Source organism: Pithys albifrons, chromosome 8, assembly GCF_047495875.1.
Source record: "Pithys albifrons albifrons isolate INPA30051 chromosome 8, PitAlb_v1, whole genome shotgun sequence".
In the NCBI taxonomy this organism is placed as follows: Eukaryota; Metazoa; Chordata; class Aves; order Passeriformes; family Thamnophilidae; genus Pithys; species Pithys albifrons.
Genome location: NC_092465.1, coordinates 9597576 through 9622119, shown reverse-complemented (window position 1 = coordinate 9622119; position 24544 = coordinate 9597576). Strand labels below are relative to the sequence as shown.

Genomic DNA, 24544 nt, shown 5'->3' with positions numbered 1-24544 from the left:
CAGATGTTCTTGGGAAGGCTGGAATAAATAAAGGTTGTCAATCGGAGTTTAAATAGGTAATTCTCACCTCACTTTTATCTCTAAATTGCAAATGTCAGACGAAAAATGTGAGGCCTGATTGTCAAGCTGTAATAGAGGCATTGCAAGGGATCTAATTATTTAGCAAATGAAGGAAAAAAAGTTATTTGACTAAAGCAATAATAGAGATTTTAAGTATTAATAAAAATATTTACAATCAAAGTTGTTTAGTGCTTGATAAGTAAACAATCAGAGTAATACAAAGCAAGGTAATTTATTTATTCCTAAAGTTAAAATTAAAAGTCTGCCAATATTGCATGAATAAATTCTGATGTTTCTTTTCTGGTTTAGGTAACAGACTTGAAAAAAATTCCAGTTGTGACAAATTTAAAGTGGATATACTGAGTAGGTGTAAGTGCAGACAGACAAGTGCAATGCTCCATTGTTTAATTAAACAAATACCTCATTTCGAGATTTGTGAATACTTGGTAAAAATTCTCGGTAAAAATTCTCTGTAATCTGCTGCTGCTCTCAGGTTTCCCAGCTTGCAGTGACTGTCCCATTCTGTTGGAATCTGCTGTGAGTCAAGCAATGGCTTGCACAGGTGAGAATTTTCCAGGTTTTATTTTGCATCCAGCATCTTTTGAATACTCAGCCTGCACATGAATATAACAAGAGGGTCACAAAACATTCATACAGTTGGTGTTTAAATCCAGAGTCTCCAAACTCTTGGGTATCCATTGCCTATTTCAGAAAACGCCTCACATTCCATAGTACATTCAGGAGCAAAGCTCCCTCAATTACACAAACACAAGCAAGTGTGCTGGCTTTCAAGGGAAGCTGTTGCAATATGAATGGAATAATAAAATACTCCTTCAGCCAAAGGAAGAAAGAGAAGGACTTGGCACCCCACCGAGATGATGCAGCATTGCCAGTGTGGTTTATTCAGACAACTGTAATGACATTGTCTGGCTGCCTCTCAGACTCGCTTTTAACAGTTTATTCAACCCTTTGACCAATTTCAACCAAACTCTGTGGGAAAGCAGAGCTTCTCAAGAAATGAAAGCCACTACAAGTTTAGTGTGGACAGGGGCAAGGAAGACTGAAGAAGCATTTGCCCTTTTTGAGGGAAAGGGTGATGTGTGAGCATGGCAGCTGGGCAGGCCAGAGGGAGCGTGGCGTTAGAGCAAACACTGCCGCTTGCCTGACTCCTGCTCTGGGGATGTGGAGAAAGATGAGAGTGGTGTGGGGGGGTACGGGAAGTACTGCAACTCAGCAATCCTCAGGAGTACATATAGAGATGGGCTGGAGCTACTGTGGTCAGAGTGGGCATGGAAAGGGCAGCACTCTAGGAAACCCAAAGTCCTCCATTGTGCTGCTCAGTAGATGACTTTCTTAATCCAGTGGCTGGATTTTCAACGCACAGGTAAAGAGCCATATGTTTCATGGCCACGGTCATTGACTCTACTGCTGTGCTTTGAGAAAGAACATTGATACATGCTGAAAACTTTGGCTCTTTCTGGAAGCCATATTCTGTATTGTGCTACAAGTGAACTTGGCAAGCAAGGGTTTGGAGCACCTACCTTGGCAGCTGGGAGCCTACACTCAGTTAGCACACAGCCCCTTTACAACAGTTTTACCGCAGAAACAAAAGATGGAAAAACAAAGAGTGCTCTGCTGCCAGGGGACAGGACTGCTGAGGAACTGCCTTTGTGGAACCCAGGATGGCTGGAGTCCACACCCCAGCAACGAGGTACCTGAGGGACCCAAACACAGTAACCCCTTGCAACCTCTAACACTGGAACAAAATGCAGACTGGCTGTTTCTCCAGATGTTGGATAAGAGTGTAAAGTCCAGGGAGCATGTGGAGTCCTCTTTGGAAGAGGTGAGAATAGCAGATCCTCTGTTTTTCTCTGGTGCCTACCCCAGACTTGAGGTTGTCTTTGGTTCCAGCAGCAGTGCTTGCCTGGGCTTCGTGGAACCTGTGGTCAGCTGGCTTTCCTGCAGCAGGAGCTGCCAGCCTCCTGATTCCTGGCTCTCAGGGTCATGTTCTTGCTGTCAGAGGCATGTGCAGAGTTGTTGAGAGCAGAAGTAGTGCAGGCAGCCTGAATCACATTCCTCCAGCTTGGTTTCTCAGCAGAGCACTTATTCCAGGGCTGTACTGCCCCTTGATTGATTACCCCTGCCATTGTGGGGCTGACATCTACACAGGAGTCCTGCTTGGTCCCTTATCATGGGAGCATGAGGAATGATCATTCCCCAGCGACACCCATCGATAACAATGTATAATAGCCAGGAAGGAAGGCAGACGATAGTAGCAACATGTTCAACAGTGGTGCTGTAATTCTTGGGACAGGACGCTTCTGCAGGGGAGGAGGAGAGCTTGCAGGGTGGGGGTCCTGTCACTGTTGATGCTCTCTAGAGCCCAGCAGCTGGAGAGAAACATTGGCTAATGATGGTCAAAGCTGGGAAGGAAAAAAAGCAAGGAGGGAAAAGGATGAAGTGAGAAGAGTTAGGAGCCACACTGGAGAGCATACAAACAACCCGTTGACCTCTGATGCTTGAGGAATGAAGAAAACAGACTGAAACTGACTATGTGGACAATGTGGGTGATCGTCTTCTGGATTTCAACTGTCCCGGTAGGTGCTCAGAGCTGTTTATTCCCACTTGCATGGAATCATATGTTGTCTCAGTAATTGCACCTCTATTCCATGAAGTTGTGGTGTGTCTATCTGAAAAGATCTGTGCAGAACCTGTGATTTTTAAAATTTTATTCTTGATTCTGCTTCTTCCTGCACTGATTGACAGTGGACAGATGACTAGATGCTGGATGCCTCAGTTTCTCCACCTGTATAAAGACAACAGTGTTACTGACCTGCTTTGGTAAACATAGCAGGTTCTGTGACAAAGAAGAAAAGATTTGACACCAGTTAGATAATCTTCACTGATTTACACCAGCAACCAAACCTTTAAGGGGCAATGCCCACCTCAAGCAGTGCCTTCCTGGACTCAGAATGGTGTTTAACCCACAATGTTTAGTTTCTTTCTCTTAGCTTTATCACTTTACTGAGAATTTATGTGGCAGTTTGTCACTGCTGATCTCTGGGTGCTCAGATCGGTCAGGAGGGACAGCAGAACCCAGACTGTGATCTCCAGGTGCTGCCTGAGCTCATTCAGATTTCGAAGGCATACAAAACATAGGATAAAATATGTCCAGCTTGGGTATGAGAAGTTAGGAAAGGATGAAATAACCATTTCAATGCAACTAATGGAAAGATCAATTTATTTGTCCCAGCAGGGAATTTGGTTCCAAATTGAGAAAATCTGAACTCTGCCTAGACATTTCAATTGCAGCACGAATGCAGTCTGCAAACTTTCTGTCTTTTGATCATCTTCAACAATACAAATAGTGACTGTGATTGTTTTCTTGTAATTTCGGTTTCTCAGTACTACCTAAAGGACTCTGTAAATAGATGTCATAGCTCAGGATGTCACCAAGAACACCTCCTTCTATTTGTTCTTTTTCTCGTCTTTCAAAATACCTATTTTGATTCTGCCAGGCATCTTTTGTTCTTTAAATCCTCTCATTAAACTAAACCCACTTACTCTCAAATGAAATGCCTGTGAATTCTGTGGCTACAGATATAAATAATAAATAATGTTTAGATCTATTCATTTCAAAGTTTAAAAACTTTAGGTGGCTGTTGCTATCAATATTACAAACTCCAGCTTTCTGCCTGTTCTGGACATTTAGTCATCACAGGTATTTCTGTTTGGAATGGGCTTGGTACCTTGTCTTAAAAAAATGAGGATATCTTGCCCCTGTCTTGCAGGGATAGAGTTAATTATATTTTTAGTAGCTGATGAAATGTTAAGGACAACAGAACTGTTTCAGGGAAATGTTTAGGAAGAGACATAGAAACGGCACGTAGAGGAGCCCCTTTTCCTCCTCGATTTCCAGCTGCGGGGGCGGCTGTTTGCTCCCACTTGTGGATGGTAAACACAAGTGAGACTGAGCACAGCTGGTAGCAGAGCGGGGTTATCTGGCCGTGGGCATGGGAAGCAGATTTCACATCGCTCAACAAACATCCGCACACTCACACCCAACCTGCCCCGTCAGATGCCAGTGTTGGCAACGACTGACTGAGGGACAATGTGGGAAACAAGAGTTTTAAACCAGCACCTCGAGGGTCTCTGCTTTCCCTGGGCTTAAAACCCAGTGATCTGCACATCTCTGGCCAGGCAGTGGTATCTAGCTGATCAGAAGGATAGGGTGGACATCACTTCGTGGGGTAAAACACTAATTGTAAGGCATTAACTATGCCACATTCCTGCTTGAACAACACATTTTATATAAGAAAATAATGCTGTATCAGATCATAAGGGTGGTTGTCACAGCTAAATGTGCTAAAAGTGTGTGGCTCCATTCTAGCCATAAAGAAATAACACAGACTTTAAATCTTTCTGGAACAAAAGTTTTCTGAGGACCTACATTTCTTAAAAGAAAACAGTGCCCACACAATGGATAGGCTTATTTAAGATAAACTATTCCCCTGTTTCTGAGATTGTTAATATGACTCCTAGCATTTATTTTTACTTATATTCAGTATCATCTTAACAACCCGCATGTAACCCAGAGAGATTGTGTTGGCCACCTCAAATACTCAGCACTAATAATGTTTTTAAACATACTTTCAAGGAAAGTGTGGACAGAGATATTACAGTATAATATGTTACAGGACTTAACTGTCACACTTGTACTTGTGAAGTCTGAAAATGTACTACACTATTGGAGATCAAATAGATTAAAACAGAGGGTGATAAATAACGCATATTTTAAAAAATTCTGTCAATATTTAGAAATTATCAAATTTGCTCAGTTTTCAGCTAACAATGGAAACTACTAAATGCTATTACAATTCTATAGTCATGTTAGTCCAGTCAGACATTTCAAAGATGAAGTGGATTTTAAATTTTATTTTTTTCCAAACATCACATGTATCAAAAATGCATCTAAATTCTGGCATTAGAGGATAGTTTATTTAATCTGAATTCTTTGCATGTGTGATTCCAGAAAACTCATTACATTGTGCAAAACCAAGTGGTTTCTAGTTTATTTATTTTATGATACACAAAAATTAGGGAGAAAGCTGCTGAAATAAAACACACCAGACCAATTACATGAGGTATGATAGACTGCTGAAAATGCCAACTTTGCTCAGAAATAAAATACCCAGAAAACTCTCAGTCAAAATAATGGAAATACAGTCTCTGATGTCTGCTAAGCTAAAATTTAATTGTAGAAAAGTAATAGTTTTCATTACAAGATTTCAAGGGATTGTTCTCTAACCCAAATCTAATCTGAAAGTGATCAGCAATGCTACAAGATTGATTAGGTTAAGTAGGACTATGATGATGTTGGGTTAACTTTTTCTGGACAAAGCATATAAAAAATAGATCCTGATGACTGACTTTTAATCTTTTAATTTTTTAATCATGTGTGTGTATATACATATGTACATAAATGGTTTACAGTGGGAATTTATAAAGATTTTTGGGTTTATTCATGAGGGAGGAATTAGCTAATTTGTTATAATTGGAATCCACATATATGCAGTAGTTTTGTTGTCAAAAAGAATAGAAACTGGTAAAATAACAGAAATTGTAAAGGTACTTTTTTCTGCATCATGTAACTACTGGGACCTTGTCCTGCAAATAGTTTTGCAACTATTTTCAATACATGTCATTTTAATGATCTGTAATTTTTTGTTTTGTTCATTTATTTTGGTCGAGCGACATAAAACATAAACACACATTTAATTGCTACATCATGATTGAGTGAACACTAACATTTCCACACTGCTTTATGAGAAAGGAGACTGGGAAGATGAGAAAATGACCTTAGGACAAATTACTGTCGAGGTTCTTATGAAAATCTGGGTGAGATTCTGCATTCAGATGGACTCCAGCAGTTGGTCAGTAGTAGTGAAATAGGCTTGGGTGGTCTGCAACCAGTGGGCATATTTGCTTCACTTTTACTCAGGAAAATAACTTGTCAGGTCTATGGTTTAATATTGCCAGGAGTAAGTAATTAATTCTGTTACTCTAGGAGACTCCAGCAGTGTCCTAGATGTTTCAGGAGTCTTTTGGAACAGTATCCTGTTCATGTACTTAATTTACTAGAATAACACATTTTTCTCAATATCAGTAACATCAGCAAAAGGGAGAAGACAGAAACTCAGTCTGTGCTTGCCTGCTGCTACTATAAAAATGCAGACTAAATTAAGAAAATTTACTGTATTTCAAGAAAATTGACTGTATTTCAAGGAAATATTGCCCTCAGTTGGTTGATATGTTTGCATGGGGAATGTGAGGATAGAAAGTGTAAATTCTGTAGAGATGATACAAGTTTTAAGAGGAAAAGTGATTTCACTGCTTTTAAAATTTGTAGACCAAAGCTGTTCCACCTGTCTGTGACCTTTTGAGTGTCCTGAAAAGAGAGGAAGAAAAGTGTGTTGAAACTCTCTCCCTGGAGGCAAAGAATAGAACGACTGACAACGATCTGCTCCTAAGCTCAGGTAAGGGCTGAACAAATGCACGCGATAAAAGCTGCTCTCAGATGAGCTGGGTGGCACTGAGATACCCCCATAACCCTTCCCATAGGAGGCATGCACTTTGTGTGCATGTCTCATTTAGGAGCGGAAAAACATGTAAGATCTTTTAAAAACCTTTGAGAAAGGGATTTTAATAATTTACTGTGACAGCAGGAGTTGTAGTAGCCTTCTAATCCAGTTGCTTGACTGCAGTCTTCACAACTAGGGAACACACCAGCAACCAAATCTTGCATATTGCAATCATCTCATCTTGGACAAGGATAATTTACAAAGTCACCCCAGTAACCACAAATTTACTTAACTATATTTGCCTTAAAAATCAATTAAGACCAGCAGCCAACATTCAAATCACATGGCCTGAAGGTCCTCATTGCTTCCTCCTTACTCTTACTGCCACATAACAGAGTTCTTGCACTTCAGCAAGGATTTATCAACATATAAAGGAGCTTTTTGGCGTGGGAAGATTTTATGGTACTGAGTCCTCATCATGTAGACAGCTTTGCTTTCACAGCTGAGCTGGTGTGTTTGTGTGCAAGGGGTCTCAGAGAAATAACAGCAAGCAATTATTAAAATTTGTCTGTAAACTGAGTGCCTGTTCACCCAGGCAGCTGCTGGGTCAGCATCTCACAGGGTACATTGTGTGGAGGCAAGATGTGACTGTTTTTATACATTACCAGCCATCGCCACTGAGGATGGGGTTGTGTCATGCACAGTGTCTGAACTGCTTCAGTGGAGTTTCATGGACCATGACACAGCCAGGTCCTCACCAATGTGAAAAGTGTTGTGTGTGGGGTGTCCTGGACAGAGATAAGCTGCCATGCAAAGCTAGAGTTGAGCTTTTTTCTTAGTTTCAAAGCCTTCCCCTCTAGCAGAGAGTGTTGGAGACACAGACCTGTTTCACTATGACCTGACCCAAAGGCAGGACTCAGAGGGAAGATCTATTACCTGTTTTTTTAGGATGCTTAGCATTTTTCTCTGACTTTGTTTTGTCCCTGTGAGCCTTGCAGACCAACGGGTGTGAGCACAACTCGAGGGCATTACGTCCCTGTAGCAGTGATAGGGTTCCTTATGGCAGGCTTGCAGATACTCCACAAGACAGATCTGTCTTATTGCATGTAAGAAGTTTGATGATATGAATAAATCAGTATTGTTTGTTTCCTGTGGCAAAAAGCAGCATGGTCTGTCAACCTCTCTATTTTTCTGCTTTGGTCCTGTGACATGGCTCTCGTGTTTCCTTTGCCCCAGAGCTCCAAAGATGCAGACTAGTTAAACTTCACAGGACTGTGCAGGTATGGACCAATGTTAGCATTAGGAGGCAGTACCATTTTACAGATGGTCTTGTTTTATCTCAAATACTATCTCCTCAGCAGAGACTTTATCTCGTTTTAAGTTGGATCCATATCTTAAAATTCCTCTGAGGCCTTTTGTTATTAGAACTTTTTTAACAGAATAATTGTACCTAAAATTCTACTGAACCCTAACAGGGGTTTAGTACCTTGACAAATTAGGGAGTAATGTTTTTACTCTGTGTAATACCATATCTGAAAATACCTCCAGCCTTTAAGTATCTCCGTGTCTGAAGTTCATGTGCAGAAAATCCTACACAGGAACTTGTTTGAAGAAAAGAGAAACAAAGCACTGGGATTCAGTGCATGCCCTTGGTGGGTCATGCAGGGAGAGAGAAAGGCAGCTTTGCAGGGTGTGGGCCACCTTCCCTATCCCATTGTTCCTGCACCTATCCCAGAAACCTTAAATGGTAGGAAGAAGGACAAAGCAGGGGACAGGCTCCCACCCACACCTCTGCTGCAGTGCTCACCTCTCTGTGAAGATGGCACAAACACATGATTCATTGTGAATCAGACGCAAAGTACCTGAGTAGTGAGTGTTTCTTATCGTTCTGCAGTACAAGGAGAAAGGGACTCTGACCTTGTGATACCATTAGCCTGGGAAAGGGTGCAGTGTAACATTAATGTTACCCAAGTCAGAGTTACGTTCATTTTTTTTTTCGCTTGAGTGAAGACAGGATACATCTCTTGAGAGCAGGGCAGGGAGCTGTTTGGATATCTGGGATCTCTGGTCATGGTGACACCGTGTACTGCTTGTCAGGGAATGCTCTGTTTGCTGCTTGAGGGAGATCTCAAAGAGCACAGGGATGTCAGGGCAGGGTTGCTGTGCTTTGTCTCCACCCTGAGGCTCTTGAGCTAGGTAGAGGTGGGTGGCACCAGCTGAGGTCCATGAGTAATGGCAAGAAGCCCACCTGCAAGAGGAATAGCTCAGCTGTTTTTTATTTTCTCCTCCTGGATGGAAACCACCACACCACCATAATTTCTCCACGATTTTCTGTGCACCGAGTCTGATTTGGGGACTTTATACCAGTGGCATTGACATAAAGGTTTGATAACCCAAACAACTCAGCACACCAAGGCAGAAATATCACCCAAGGTGATGTTTTGTTTGCCATTAAACTGTTGCTTTGAAGTAAATGGTTACCAAGTCCTGTAAACATTGGTACAGGGAGGACACCAGAACTGAGGTGAACAGCTCTGTATTTCCAAGCACTAGGACTGTTGCACTGGAGGAAATCAACATGTGTCTAGAAATGTAAATATTTTTGTCAGGCTAATGGGAGGCTGGCCTTATAAAGCATGAAGCATTTGAGGAGAGTGCTTTATCAGCACTTCCTCTCCTCACCTTTCAGGGAGCATGCAAGGCACACATCTGGATACACCTGGAACAGGATGGTGCTGGTGTGCTCCAGTGGCCTTTTTTAAACTCTATCTTGTTAAAAAAACTCACAAAGAATGTTGTGCTAAAACCAAGGATGGTGAGTGGGGGCAAAAAGGATGAACCTGAATGATTTCAGCCTATATCTGGAAAAGACGTAAAAAATAAGAAAGGGCAGGATTGCAGTTTCTCTGTAGTACAGAGACCATGAAATGTAGGTCTTCTCTACTAATACTCTGCACCACAGGTCAAAATTCATTCCATGCCAGACTCCAGCATGGTGTCTAAGTAGAGATCCCCATCATACTGTCCTCCACTGACCATCAGATCAGCTCCCTGATACATCTCTACCAGCCCCGTCAAAAGGCAACACAACCAAGCAAAGGGTGCAGATGGAAAAATCTCCTTCTCACCATGACTATGAGAGGGGACCGCAACAAGTCCAACTTTAAAATAAGTAGCCCTGGCACCTAACTGAGGGAAACAGGGTGAATCTGGGCAGCCAAGCCAGCGAGTGGTCTGTTGTCATTATTCACTTCAGCACAGTCTTGGCCTAAATGAAAGAGAAGAGTATTTATGTTGATAAAAGAATGACATCGATGCTGTTCCTCTCTGTCCTTTCCCCAGTATAATTTTGAAGCTGTCTAAACTTCTAGTCACAGAATCACAGAGTGGGTATGGTTGGAAGCGACCACAGTGGGTCATCTGGTTCAACCTCCCTGCTCAAGCAGGGTCATCAAGTTGTATTTTTTCCTGTTTACAAAAGTATTACGTAAGAAAGACATTAGGGTGACTCAAAGTGGAAGCTTTAGAAAGACTGAAAGCCAGCTTAAAAATTCACATCTGGTTTCCTTCATCTTTCCAGGGCCATTCAATAGTTACCCTAAAACAGATGGGTAGCCAAGGGCCTGATGTGAAGTTTGCAATTACTCAAGTTGTTCTTTCTGTGTCTAGGAGAGACCAGTGGAGTCAAGGACCAGAAAGAGACAGGCCTGAAGCTTGTTGGAGCTGGTTTGAAGAAAGCAGGATCTATTCTGTCCTATCCAGGTCTCTACAGGTCTCAGCAGGACTTGCTCTGTCTTATTCAGCTTGCTTTTCGGAGTACCAAGTATCTTTGTTCCTGTAGCTGCCTCGGTCCTGGGGAGATGTTGCATGGTGTTGTGCTGCTTGGAGATGTTTCACAGTGTTTCACTGTTAGAAGTGGCTTCATGGTGTCACGTTACTAGGAGATGTTGCATGGTATTTCATTGTTGCCCCCCAGGCAGATGTGCTGGAATGTGGGATAACATGAGTTGCTGGCCTTCATCCACTGTGGGACAAACTGTCAACGCTCACTGCCCTGAATTCTTCCAGATGCTGACAGGGAAAAAAGGTAACACTAAAATTATGTTTTTCCTGCCCAGGTGATTTTTTTATTAAACAGTTATTTATGAAACACTTTATTTTTTATTTATTTACAAAGGTGCCACTGTCAGGTCTGAACTTGAGGTGAAATATTGTCCCTGCTTCTTTCAAAGAATGATAGTCACTTAGCAGCTCAGTTTGCAACACTAAGCTAAACGTGGAAAAGCCTAGAATTAAAGTAGCAAGATGTTTTAAGGGTTTGGTTTTGCTTAGCCAGGTGGGAAAGAAATGCAGGAAGTAAATGCTATCCTGAAGAGCAGTTGTTTTAGCATGGTTTAAGGGAAAGGGTTTTCTCCACTCAGGCTCTGTGTTTATTTCTGTGTTTCCCCTTTTAATAACTCTTGGAGCCAGTGGCTGATCTCAGCTGAGCTTGATGGAAAAAACACTTCTCACAGCACTAATTTCACACAAGTTTTGTCAAAATATCCAGCCAGGTAGGCAGAAAAGATCCCTTTTTTGCTTCCATCAAGTAAATCTGCATTGGGAGTTTACCCTTTGGCTGTGACAGGCTCCACACAAGTGGCACAAACTCATGGAAACTCAGGTTTCATGGCTCACCAAACAACTCAGTCAAACTGACATGAATCCAAGAAATGTTTGTTGTCCTTTTTCTGGGACTGAAGCTAGAAATGAAGTAAAATTTATTCCCTGTAGGCTATAGTAATCATGTGCTAATAAGTAACCCTGCTTTTGGTTCATTTCTGCTTTTCAGCAATGCCTAAGAAATGTGCTTACATTTCTCTTTAGCAAGTTAATGATTCAAATCAGAAGAAGGTTTGCATTCTTCAGTTATAGGGCACAGATTAATGAGGTTCAGTACTCACAGAAGAGCAGACAAATTCATTTTATGAAGGGAGGAGCAGGAGACAAAGTATTAGATTATCCAATAAAGATTAGATAACTCAGAGGAGAAGTACTTAGGGCTCTTTAAATAAAATCAGACATGAGCCACTCAGATTAAAATAAATACCGTGCTACTTTCAGTACACACTAACAGTATCTGTCCACTGAGCCCTATAATCTGGTTTAAAGACAGAGGATAAACTACACAAATGCACAGATCGCTGAAGAAATCATCTGTCTAACACTGGCTCACAAATCTTTAGCTTGGTGGTACTGGCATTTAAATGAAATCCCTGCTGATACAGCCACTAGAGGGAACTGCTCCCTGCCTCTCGCCTTCCTGCTGAAGAGGAAAGCAGGAATTTGTACAACCAAAGGGCATAATTAGATCTCAAATGTTCACTGCGTTATCTTGGAGATTGTCTAACAGCTTAAACTTTACTCGCTCTCCTTACCGAGAAGCTAAGAGCTGAACCACTTCTGATAAACCATAATCAGTGTGACAGTGTTCAAAACAGAACCCCGAGATGTGGTCCATCAGCATTTGCATCTTACTTCGGTCTCTGCATCTGGCATTTTGGGTCAAAGTCAGCAATAAATTATTCTCATTCTCATAGCCACATTCTTCTTGAACTTTATCCTGTGGTTGGCTTGTGACTCCTGCATTTAATTACTGCAACAGCCACTGCCCTGTTTGAAGCAAATCTGAAAAAGAAAAACAGAGATCTCCTTGCTTCAAATGAAAAGTTTTCTCTCCTCACCACTTACAAAGCAGATGGGCAGCCACAACTGCCAAAGGCCCATACACTAAGACATGCAGATGGCTCTGAGCTCTGCCCAAAGCCTGCTCTCCATGGTGTTGAGTTTTGTGCTGACATCTAGACTTGCATTTGCAGCCCAAACTGTCCAGTCCCTTCCCACAAAACAGACTAAAGAAAAAAACTATCTAGAACCAAGAAACACATCTGAAGTTCACATCCAGACTTGCACATTGTGCCTCAGGCAAGAAATGAAGAAAGGTGTAACGATTGTGAGAATTCAGAGGCAGAGGAGAAAGCCAAATCTGATGGCCCCAGTTCCTCAGACATTCCTTTAGCCAGAGTTCCCCCTTGCCTAGGCCACTCCAAAAGCCTCCAAGGTCCCAGCAAACATCAAGCACGATCCTTAGACAGCCTACAGACCCCAAGTCTGCTCTAAGTGGGGCATGCTGCAGTTTCCCCAGTGTGTGTCACCTGTAAGCAAGGAGCACTGTTAAAATTTTACTCATATCCATCCATACAACAAGCCCAGCATAATCTCCCATGCTTTGCATATGATGTGATCACATGCACAGAAACACAGAACTTCACCTCTTCTTGTCTGATCTGCTTGGACAGCCTCCGGCAAAAACCAGTTACAGGTATGTTTACAAGCACAATGCTCTGCTCTGAGTTAAGTATACGTGTCTTAATAATTGATGCTGAAGTGGGGAATCTGCCACCACACCACTCCCTTGCTGAGTGCCACGGCAGGCTGGGGAGGACTTTTGGGAGAGCTGGGTTTTTTCCTATTGTTTCAACATTGCAGCAAGGCAGAGAAAACCTGGCTTATAAAGCAAACCTGGCCCTTTCAAAGATGCTAAGCTGGAACAAGATGTTCAAAAAAGCATCAGAATAACAGTGTGATACTGACACACCCAGAGCTTTTCCCATTCAGAGTTCCCAGCATGTTTGCTCTGCCTTTCAGGTTTACAGAGGTGAGCTCGAATCAAGTGCAGACAGGCTGTCAGGTCACCAGCATTAGCCCAGAGGTAGCAGGAGCCCTGACTCTGTCCTGACAATCCCAGCAGAGCTCCAAAGAGCATAAACTATTGCCAAACATTGCTGCAAATACATTTCCCTCTGTTCCCTCAAGTCTGTGGGTACATTTTGCAAGAGCCAGATGCCCTAGAGTTATGATGGCTAAATGTGTGGGCAAACCCCAAACTTTTATTGTGCCTTCTGGCAAGGCTTGTACTAAGAAGGGCTGCTGATTCCATATCCCCTCTCTCTCCCTGCTAGCATTGCCATCACTGCAACAAAGCCAAGATTTCACTTCATGCTTCTAAAGTATGGCTCTTACCTGACAGATTGATGGGATTAGGACAGTGGACAGTGATAGCTTTAATTTGCAAGTAAAGAAGGAAATCAACACTGTAAAATAATGTCCAGTCTTGGCTATGCAGAAAAGCCTTATAGTTTTCATTTAAATCTCATGAAAAATCTGTGAACATCTACTGTTTCTTTTTCTCTTTGAAGCATGACAAACTACAGTAAGGAGGTGGGAGCAAGCAGCAAAGTATCAGGTTTGCATGGAGTATGAATCTGTGATTGAACAAGTCATGTGTTTGCTGATCTTGGAATAGTGGCCAAGAAACACCAGATGCACTGAGCAGTATTATTTATGTTGCAGTTAATAAAAACACATCCATCACAGTCATCCCTGAGTGGGCAAACAATATTATGACCCGCACAAGTACACTGGGCAAGTAACAACAGAATTAGCTCAGCTGCATTTCACCTCCAGCTATGCAGAGTGCACTGCGTGGGGGCATATATTCTCTTGGCACCTGGAGCAACCCTGCATGGTGGTGACTGACCCCTGAGAAGAACAAAGATACAACTGAAAATGGTCATACCTTGTTCTGTCTTTTTTTTTTTTGTTACCGCTCAGGTTTTGTCTACCGAAACTGCACAAGTGAGGGCTGGTCAGACCCGTATCCAAGACCTGATATTGCTTGTGGCTACAATGTCAATGACACCACCAACGAGGCAAGAGTGAGTTTGAGGGCCCATGACCACAGGTCTGCTGCTTTGGGGTCCTGCGGGAGGAACATGTTAAGGAGATACTGAACAATGTTGTGATCTAACTCAGGTGGGGTTATTGTTATTGGTGGGTTTCAGGATGAATGCTTCCTGCAAATGATCAGAATAGGTTGGTCAGGATAAAATTTCAGTAGCTGATTTTACAAGAAAACTTATTCACTAAATAGGTGGAGACACCCTTCTCTTGGCTGATCTCTACCACACAGACAAAGGTAAAGATGTGATTATATGTTCCCCTGCAGCGTTCCTATTTCATGACTCTGAAGACCATGTACACCATTGGATACTGCACCTCCCTCGTGACACTGACGATAGCCTTAGTGGTCCTGGCCTCTTTTAGGTGAGTAGAAGCATCTCTGGTTTGTGTTTGGCCAGAACTTCTGGTCATCTCAGCTGGCACAAATCTTTCTATTGACTTTCAGGCCAGGCTAAAAATTAAAGTATTTCTAAAAATCTTCACAGAAATTCAGTGACAAAATTTATCTCTGAGCCTTGACTCCCAGAAAATGTAAAGGGCTGCTCGTAAAGTTGTGCTTTCCTGTTCCTTCCAAAATGTAGCTGGATGCATGCTGCAGTCAGCATTTGCAGTAACTCCCTGCTGAGGTCTTCCCATGACTTCAGTGTCCCTTGGGCAGAGTGTCTTTCTCCCTGCTGCTCTTTTCCCCACTTCAGACTGTGGCTAAAACTTTGCTCAACTAAGTGTCACTGCACTGACTTCTGGCAAGGGGTTTCAGTTTCTACCAGCAATCTGACAGTCAGCTTATCTTCATACACCCCTGTAACCTGGAATTTGTACTGCGTCTCTTACTCAGTGAAATTAATTTCCCTTACGGTAAGTGTCACAACAGCATCTTTGGGCAGAACAAACCCAACTATTTTGCAAATTTATATTCAGGCTGCATGGCCTCCAGATACTGATTATGTGGCAATTTAATAAAGAAAACATTGCAAGCACAAGTGAACTGTGCTGGCAGAATAAATAAATTCACTCGGGGTGAATAAACACCTTGGGTTCATCCTACTTCAGAAAGGAGGAAGGGAGGCTAGAACAAGCATATTGGCATGAAAACACATTTTTTCTGGCAACATTCAGTTTGTTTTAGTACCTGAGTGGAGGAGATGTGACTTTTCAATGTCTTCTTTAGGATATCCCGCTTGGAGGATGCGTTAGTCTTCCTTTCACAGAGAGAACAACAGTGTTCTCAATTTGTCAGTTTAGCACTACTAAGGGTTGAAACCTGATGTTTACAGTCACAGGCCCCCCACACTGGCAAGGAATGCCACTTCATGGGATCTCCCTCTTTTTTTTACAGAAGACTTCGCTGTACAAGGAACTACATCCACATGCATCTCTTCACATCGTTCATTTTGCGAGCCTCATCCAACTTCATCAAGGATGCTGTTTTGTTTTCCTCTGAAGACACAAATTACTGTGGGGCATACACGGTAACCTTCTGCCTTCCAGCTTGCTCCACCTCTCAGTTTCCCAGCAGGATCCTACCAGGATCTAGTGTACAGGGAAGGAAATCTCCATCCCAGCTCTATATTCATCATGAGGGGTTATGGGAAAAGAGAGATATGCTCTGCCCCTTCTCCAAGAATGCATTAAATATTGCTGACTTATACTGTAGTGTGAGACCTGATGGTAAGATATGGGTTTGCACTCAGAGAGTCTGGGAAAGGAATCTCCCAATTTTTGAAATATTTTTGCCTTTATCTTTTTACTGGCAGCAAAATATTTTGAAAATTTGGGCATGTGGAGGAGTGAGCAACACTGGAGAGGATGGTCAGTGCTTTAAACTAAAAGATAAGAATTAAGGAAAGAAACAAAGGTTTTTTGTGGTTTGTTTTTTTTTTTGTTTCCCACCCTCAGTTTTTCTCAATTTTTGTTGCTGAAAAAAACATTTTGGGCACATTTTAGTTTGTCTTTAGCAACTGTTTTTCTGGGGAAAAAAAGATTGACAAATACATTCACTTGCTTCTCTAAGGTGATATTAGTGTTACTGACAATCAGAAGGTAGTAATAGTGAAATTCCTCTGAGATGGTAACCTGAATCCATGTGCCCACGACACATTCAGTTCTTCCAGTGAGGCAGTGGATTAATGCCTTTAGGAGTGCCAGCCCTGCTTTCTTGTCATGTGAATGCTTGTCTCAAGGACACCCATTTAGTTCCCTAATTGCTATAAAATCTCTATTTGCCAAAATTAATTTATGGCTCTGTGTCTCTGTTAAAAGGTAGATATAAACTCAGGCAGAAGTTAATTATCATCTCTTTCCTCAGGCTGGCTGTAAGCTCACCATGGTCTTCTTTCAGTATTGCATCATGTCTAACTACAGCTGGCTCCTCGTGGAGGGACTGTACCTCCACACTCTCCTGGTTATTTCTTTCTTCTCGGAAAGGAAGTTCCTCTTGTGGTTCATCACCCTCGGATGGGGTATTGATTTTCCTTCCTTCAGTAAAAATAACTGGGTTTGCTTTGCCTTTGGCATGGACTCTTGAAGCACTAACTAGCTTTTCCAATTGCAGGTGCCCCAACTGTGTTTGTGGCTGCATGGGCAACTGCCAGGCAACTCCATGAAAATATTGGGTAAGTTGTATGGAGGGGAGGAAGCTGACACACCAGGGAGAGCATGCAGCCCATGTGCAGGCTGCTCCATGGGGTCCTGCTCATTTCTAACTGCTGGCAGCCAAGTAAATCAACCAGCATCCCACTGTGGTGGGAGCCTGGATCCTGGTGTGGGTGGGAGTAGCTGAGCAACCTAAGAAAATGCCTCAAATTCCATTTCAGCATTTTTCAAGGATAGAAGGTAGCCTTCAAGTACGAATTCAGCCCATGATGTTTTCAGGATCTCTATTTGACTTTCAGAATGGTGGAACTTTGTTCCTTTCTGTTTCTCCCTTCCAAAATTTTGAGGAGTGGTTGTACTTTATGAGAATGTTATACTGCTGTCTGGTGCAGGTGGACAGTTCTCTGTAAGACACGTTGTGAGAACAGGAAATTAATTTTGAGGAGAAGGGAATAGGGGCCTATCTGAGGTGTAAAACAGAGTAAATCTCTTTGAAAAGACACCAGTGTTTTGATAACTGACTGCACCTTCTCTTCTATTTTTACAGGTGTTGGGACATTAACACTAGTGCTAATACCTGGTGGATCATTAGAGGCCCCATAGTTTTGTCTATTTTTGTAAGTCTTTTATGGGACAAGCAGATTCAAACTGTATTTTCAAATACTGTAAAGTCAGAGATCATCTACTCAACATGCTTTAGAAGTGTGTTAATGAACCAATCTTAGACATGTGTCTGAACTGGTGTGACACATAAATTACTGCTTAAGCAACTTCTGCTCAGCAGGACTTAGCCAGTAACTAATGCCCCGCAGCTAAGTTCACAAGGAAAGCTAGAGTGTCCTCCCAAGAAGCAAGAGCCCAAAGATCAGATTTCCACATCCTGTTGATTTTATATGAACTTGGCTGGCTTGTGGAAGCTTGTTTTGCACTGTTTCAAGGAAGGTTCCAGAAGAGGAACAAGTCACTGTACATTTCAGTACAATTGCCTTTATGTCTCCCACACAATACCCCTCTCAGCAAAACCAAAACCAATTTGTCTTACGTGACCATGGTCTTTTGTTTTCAGCAATGAAAGCAGCTCATAGGCTGTCCACTCCATGTATTAGTGGATAGCAATTATACTATAATGGCATTGCTCAGTGAATTAAGGCACAGGCACTGAAACTCAGTGTGAACCTGCCCAGTACAAGGCAGTAGTGATGACAGGACCAGTTTGGTACATGTAACACTCAGCAGCTGTGGTTTGAATATTTGCTGGTGCTCATCTTCAGAGTCTTAAGTACCAAGGGGCTGGAGCTGCTGCTTGGAGATAGGTGTTCTGCCTGGTGGAGGTGCTCTGGGTCATCCCACACTGCAATCACCTGTCTGAACCCCTAATGCAGAAACATGTGAACTGCTGGTTACTGTCAAGTAACCTGCTGACACTCCAAGAGAGAACCCAAAAGCTGGCTGAAGTTTTTGCATTGCCAGTAAGAACCATTATGTTTGCAAAACACAAACTGCAACACTCACACACCCTTGGAAACCCAGGAAGCAGAGATGTGGGTAAGTTCTGCTCCATCTCCCAGTGAGCAACCCTGCAACCCCACAAGACAAACAGAAGATCACTGAAGTGATTTATCTTTCTTAATGAAGCAACCCCCTCACACTAGGAGCCACTCAGCAATATTAAATGCCAACAAGACCCAGACATTCTGCAAAACAAAAAACGCAATCTCAGTTTATCTTTTGGTGGCCACCACCTGCTATCACCTTTCAAGTTCCCTCAGAATGCGAATCATGTCTAGTTTAGCCACCACGGCAGCCGCTGCCTGCATGACTCTGCCTCTTTACCCAAAAAGAGGCTTTACTCAAACCCATAACCAAACAAACAGCCAGGTCTTAAGAACACAAATCCAATCTCTGTATTCCTCACAGACTCAGCAGTTCAAAGGGCAGAAAATCAGCACAGGTGCTGATTTTGTGCTCCCAGGCTCACTCACACTCATTCCTATGCTGCCTTAGGGCAATTCCTCCCGGCAGAAATCCCTCCGCTCTGCTCAGCTTACACGGCTTGTGCCTGTGCCTGGCTTAATGGGTTAAAAAGTCCAGAATCCCCAGACCTGAGCCTCCTTTTCCTCCCAACACCCCTGAAATATTTCAGTATTTCTTTCATGTGCCCCACCTCTAGTTCCTCCCAGCTCTAGTCCCTTCCTTATCCTTCCCCAACTTCCCCCAGCTTCCAGCCCTCTTCAGGCACTCTCAGCAGCACAGACTATACAGTGACTGTTGCTCCCTTTCCATCCAATAATTTTAGGGAACGCAGGGACTTCCTGGGTCTGTCTTTTAGGGAACCCCACTACCCCAGAGCCCTGCTCCAACATCCACAAGCACATATGAGCCACCACGAAGAGGATGCACCTTTACAACGGTGATTCCAGGCACAAGGAAGGTTTAAGGGCCTGACACAGTGCAGGGTGTTGCAAAAGGGATGCAGGTCTGCAGGCTGAGCAAGATCATCCTGAGGCTCTGCCTCCCCTGGAACTCCCACTCTTTGCCTCAGGGTCAAACAGGCAGTGCATAAACAGCTATTGCCTCATCTTCACCCAAAATGAGCAGCAGATCAGCATTCTTATCTGATACCCAACCCTGGAAAGGGGGAAAATGCAAAAGGAAGAACTTCAGTGTTGGACTATCTTCTCTCTCCACTCTGAACTACTTTGCATCCATGATCCCAAACCATGTCATGTCTTTTGGCAGGGAACAAATGGCACTTGCAGTTCCAGTTAGCAAGTGATAGCTTCAGTGCTGCCCCTTTACTGGCAACCAAGGTGGGGCCAGACTGTGTAGAGAGGCTGTCTGAACTCCATAGCTAGAAGGGATCCTACCGATGCATCTGGTCTCCCTTCCCTTTGGTGATTTGCCTGGCTAATAAGCCCTGATAATCTCCAGAACTAAAGCTGCAGCAAATGGGCAGGGAAAGCAGCCAGCACCCAAGCCAGGGTGGCCATGCAGGCTGAAGAGGCAGGGACAAGAGATGGGGATGGGGACATGGACACAGGTAAACCAGTCCCAGCCCTGCTATTCTGCCTGCTTTGCCCAAACTGACTCTGTTGATAGTTGACAGTTATGTAAGTGGATACTGGTTTTGTTGTTTTTACATTCTTACCTTCTTTCCCCCCCCCCCCCCCAGATTAATTTCATTCTCTTTGTCAACATTTTAAGAATCTTGATGAGGAAGCTCAGCTCGCCTGAAGGACGGAACAGTGATTTCAACCAATACAAGTATGTCCCCTATGTGCCATGCAAGCCCACCTAAGCTCTTCTTGCTCCTTCTACACTAGCTTCCCTCTCTGTTTTCATTCTCAGGAGACTTGCAAAGTCAACACTCCTCCTTATCCCTCTCTTTGGGATCCACTACATCATCTTTGCTTTTTTCCCTGAAGACGCAAGCAGCGGCACAATGGAAATTCAGCTATTTTTTGAATTGGCTCTTGGATCATTCCAGGTAATATTTGACAAGTTATTATTTCTTTAAAATAAGAAAAAGAGGCAGAACATCTAATTCTGCAACAGAGCAGTGCCAATGGCAAAGCAAAGCTGTCTGGTTTCCCTTGAGATGCCTCATCCCCATTCAAAAGTTGAAACAGCAGTTCTGTGACCCTGTTTTTTATCTTTTAGGGCTTTGTTGTGGCTGTACTTTATTGTTTTCTTAATGGTGAGGTGAGTTTTGTGTATATAAGATTCTTTTTTATTGCTGAAGCATGCCTCATTAATCAGCGAGATTCACTCCCCAATGAATTACATGTTTTATCTGAGGGTTTTCTTCCCAGCTACCTAACATCACTCGTCAAATACCTTCTACACCTGGAAAGCCTAAGTAATTATATGTCAGATACAAACTTCACCTCTCAACTATTGCAAGCCTTTCATCAATCAGATAGCATTATTCCTGTCTGGGAATGGAGGGTGGGAGCACCATCCCACACACAGTCACACTGACAACTGACTGGTTCTGACTTATGGTACTGTTATCTGTCACTCCATAGCTGTTTTCTTGGCTTGATCCTTGGGAGGGAATTTATCAAAAGCTAAACCTAAACCAAGTTTAATAGGATTCTCCTAAGGTAAAGCTTTTGGTAGAGGGACCATTTCCTTTGTAGTTGCATGGTAACTCCCAGGTTTCTGGGCTACAGCTCGCACTCTGAAATGCTGCTGCTGGTAGAGATGGGGGGAAACATTATCCAGACCTGGGATATCTGGATGTAATTGGAAAGTGGGGGGAGGTGGTGGGCAAAAGCAAACCTAAGAAGAAAAAGTCACTTTGAAATGAAGGAGGGGTTTGAAATACTCTGACCAATCCCTTAACAAGGTTCATAAAAAACTGTTTTGTAAGAAAATCTGCATTTTTTTTTTACCTTAGAGTGCCAACATGTCCTGTTTTTATAACTAAAATTAGAAATCTGGAAAAACCTAAACCAAACACTTACTAAGGCTAGCTAGATTTCTGAACTGTTTCACCTGAAATTAAATAGAATATTGCGTGACTGCAACAACAGTATCACTGAAAGTGTCAAGAAACAGGCCCTACCCTAACCCCTTAAACTGGGGTTCAAACAAATAACTCCAAACCTTGGCAAAGGTAACTTGCTCTCCTTTTCCTGTTACACTGCTCTCCGCAATGCAGGCCTCCAAGATAAACCAGCTAAACTAAGTATTTTGTGACCTCTCTACCCAGGTGCAGCTGGAGGTTCAGAGAAAATGGAGACAGTGGCATTTAAACAAACACTGGCGTCAGAATCTCAGCACCTCGGCGAGTAATGGAGGGAGTGGTGTAACTCAGGAGATGCACATGGTGCGGTCGAGCCCACCAGAGCAAAGGAGAGAAACCCTCCAAAGATCAAGCGTGCTTTAACACTCTATGCCTGGAGGATACCTCCATGCTCAGATACACACGGTTAAGTCCCATGGACTGAGCTGGGAGTCTTGTGTACCTACCCAAAAGCAAGACTTGGCTGTAGATCAACAGTTCTTGAAGCACATCTGTTCATGTATATCCTGTGTAGCACCACAGTTATTTTGCAAAGCAAAATGGACCAAAAGATTAAGCTCTTCCTTGAGTTTCTAGCCACAGTAATTTGTGTTTCTTTCCACAACAGTATTTTGCAGCTGCTATTTCTACCTTAAATGTGACCTTTCATTTTCCATGTGGCTTTCCAGTATGTTCCAGGCTAAGCCAGGCTGGTGAGTTTTAGATGTTCTCTATTTCTTCTTCTGTGCAAGCTGGGAGGACATTCAATTTTATATGATGAAAATTATGTGTCATCCTTAAACACAGCCTGTGGGTTTGAAATGCAAAATTAATTAATACCTAAAATTTATCAAGGTTCAAAGCTTTTGTCTTTTGTCTCTTTTACCAGTGGAGACCTTGGAAACAATAGTGGTTTAATTTGGATATTTGAGTAATTTTGGAATAGTCAAAAAGATATTATTGCATATTCCGAGGGTGACCAAAAAAACTTCAAAGATAGCTCATTCCTATTATGTCTGTATCTCTAAGACTTGTCCAGTTTGCCTTTGGAGGGAAGAAATGAAAGTACTTGAGACAGTTAAAACTCGATTAACTGGATGGTAGAACCTGTCTCGTGGAAAACAATAGCGTATTGGCTACCAAAAATCTTTTTAGAGACTACAATCATCCAGTGTGCTGAAATCTGCAAGACGGCCCACTGTAATAACTGTCACAAGTTATCTGAGCTATTACAGCTTTATGTTTCTATGGACATAATTAAGAAAATTTCCCTGCTTTAAACGGGAAAAGGATAAAATAATTCATCCGACAAATGTCATCAAGTCTCCTACTTGATTTAATACCTGCATTTCTGTCCTTGGGGCGATTCTTAGCTGGGTTTTTTTATGGGCAAAGATGACTGAACAGAGAGCAATTGGTGCTTATCACTTCTCCCTCCTCCCAATCACCTAAAGACATTGGCAAAACATGCATGGTATGTCAAATGCTGCCTGAGCGGCATTTCCCAACCCCCTCTGCCAAAACTCCCATAAGGAGCATTTAGTCACACAAAATGCCTACATGGTAGCCTTCTACCATTTTATCAGAAGGCAAACATGCTGAGAATTTCAAAGGATACATTCAAGGTTAAATAACCTGTACAAGAGCAGGTTTGTGAGTGCTATTAGCGCTGTTTGAAACCCTGAGATTATTCAGGAAAAAATTCTTTTTTTTCTTCTCTGCAAGTGCTGAGAGCTATCCCAGTTTTCCTGCATAGCCCCTTCCTGGTACAGCAGGCAGTGCAGGTCACAGCACAAGGGGTATCCAGGGAAGGAAGGGCACTCAGCAGCACAGAGGGCCTTGCTTTCCCTCCAGCCTCCCCTGTCTGTCTGGCTTTGCTGGGTAATGCAGGTCAACCAGTAGCAGCAGAGTTGAATCTCTTTAAAGCCAGGGGTGAAAAAAAAATCAGATATAAAGCAGTAAACAGGCAAGTGTTTTCAGGAATTACTTTAAACTTAAAATTTTTGAAATAGCAAGGTTTCAAGTTGACTTTGTCCCTTAAAACTCAGCCAAAACAAGTGGAAGGAAGAGGAGAAGAATCAGTCCTGTGACCAAGGGAGAAGTGAAAGCCCCTCCATGAACGTTTGAGTGAAAGATTTCACTTTTTGCTGACTCACCCAAGCCAAGCAGAGCCTCCAGCCTCCCTGGGAATTCACTCTCTCAGTGCATTTAGCAAGTCAGATACTTCTGAAACTATATAACTTTCTCTCTGGCCTATGAATGAGACCAAGAAGAATGAAACAACTTGTATGTTCCCTGTCTGAGAATTAAACATTCATCAGCCAAGCCAAAGCAGCTGTTTGTTTTAAATGCAAGTGCCTCCTTCCGGCATAAATGAAGAAATATAGATTCAGAGATACAGTAACATGTAATTAATTTGATCTAATGCAATTATTGGCTCTCCCACAAGCCAGTGTAAGAGCTCAGCCCTGCAGTCTGCAGTTAGAACCAGCACAAGTGTGGAGGGGGGTCCGGCTGAGCTTGGTACCTATTTGTGCAGGAGCCCTGGTGAAACAGGGGCAAACCCGGAATAAAATGCTGGGGGTTTGTATTTAAGGAAAAAAGTTCTAGAATAAGCTATTGTTTTACATGGCCATTTTGGTTTTGTCTTGCACGAAATAACTAAAAAAGAGGAATTAATCACAGATTCTGTATTGCATGTTTGCTTCAGGCATTGGGCACAGGCTTGGTTTGTATGAAGAGCTGAGGCTCCATAAAAGCTCTTGGATGTCAGCTGACATTCAGGTCTTTGAGGAGAGCATGTCCACTTGGAAAGGAACCAGAATAAGGCAGCCCCAGGAACTATGATGCTGTGACCTCATGCTGGTTCCGTCTGGGCCTTAGAAACTGCTGCCAAACACCACTGCAGTGGAATGGGTTCTCACTTTCTCCATCTCCTGCAGGCAGTGCAAAAGCTCCTTGCCCTGCTGGGGATCTTGCTTGTTTAACTGTGATAAAGGATACCAAAGGAAAGAGCAAC

The 24544-nt window shown here is 42.8% G+C and overlaps 1 protein-coding gene and 1 long non-coding RNA gene across 2 annotated transcripts; one reads left to right on the top strand and one right to left on the bottom strand.

Moving 5' to 3' along the window:
• Positions 1–2429: 2429 nt before the first annotated feature.
• On the top strand, positions 2430–22198 carry SCTR (secretin receptor). The gene is given in 15 exon segments (XM_071562271.1): positions 2430–2492; positions 2494–2553; positions 2556–2657; positions 6470–6596; positions 10618–10728; positions 14295–14398; positions 14689–14786; positions 15760–15892; positions 16729–16882; positions 16975–17035; positions 17563–17632; positions 20188–20279; positions 20364–20502; positions 20676–20717; positions 21733–22198. Coding segments are annotated over 15 exon segments (1533 nt in total). The 3' UTR covers positions 21910–22198.
• LOC139675074 (uncharacterized) lies at positions 5121–23826 on the bottom strand. Its single transcript, XR_011698422.1, has 3 exons — positions 23682–23826; positions 21993–22333; positions 5121–10712 (listed from the first exon to the last, which is right to left on the bottom strand). It is a non-coding gene; the product is annotated as an uncharacterized lncRNA (long non-coding RNA).
• Between the last annotated feature and the right edge of the window lie 718 nt (positions 23827–24544).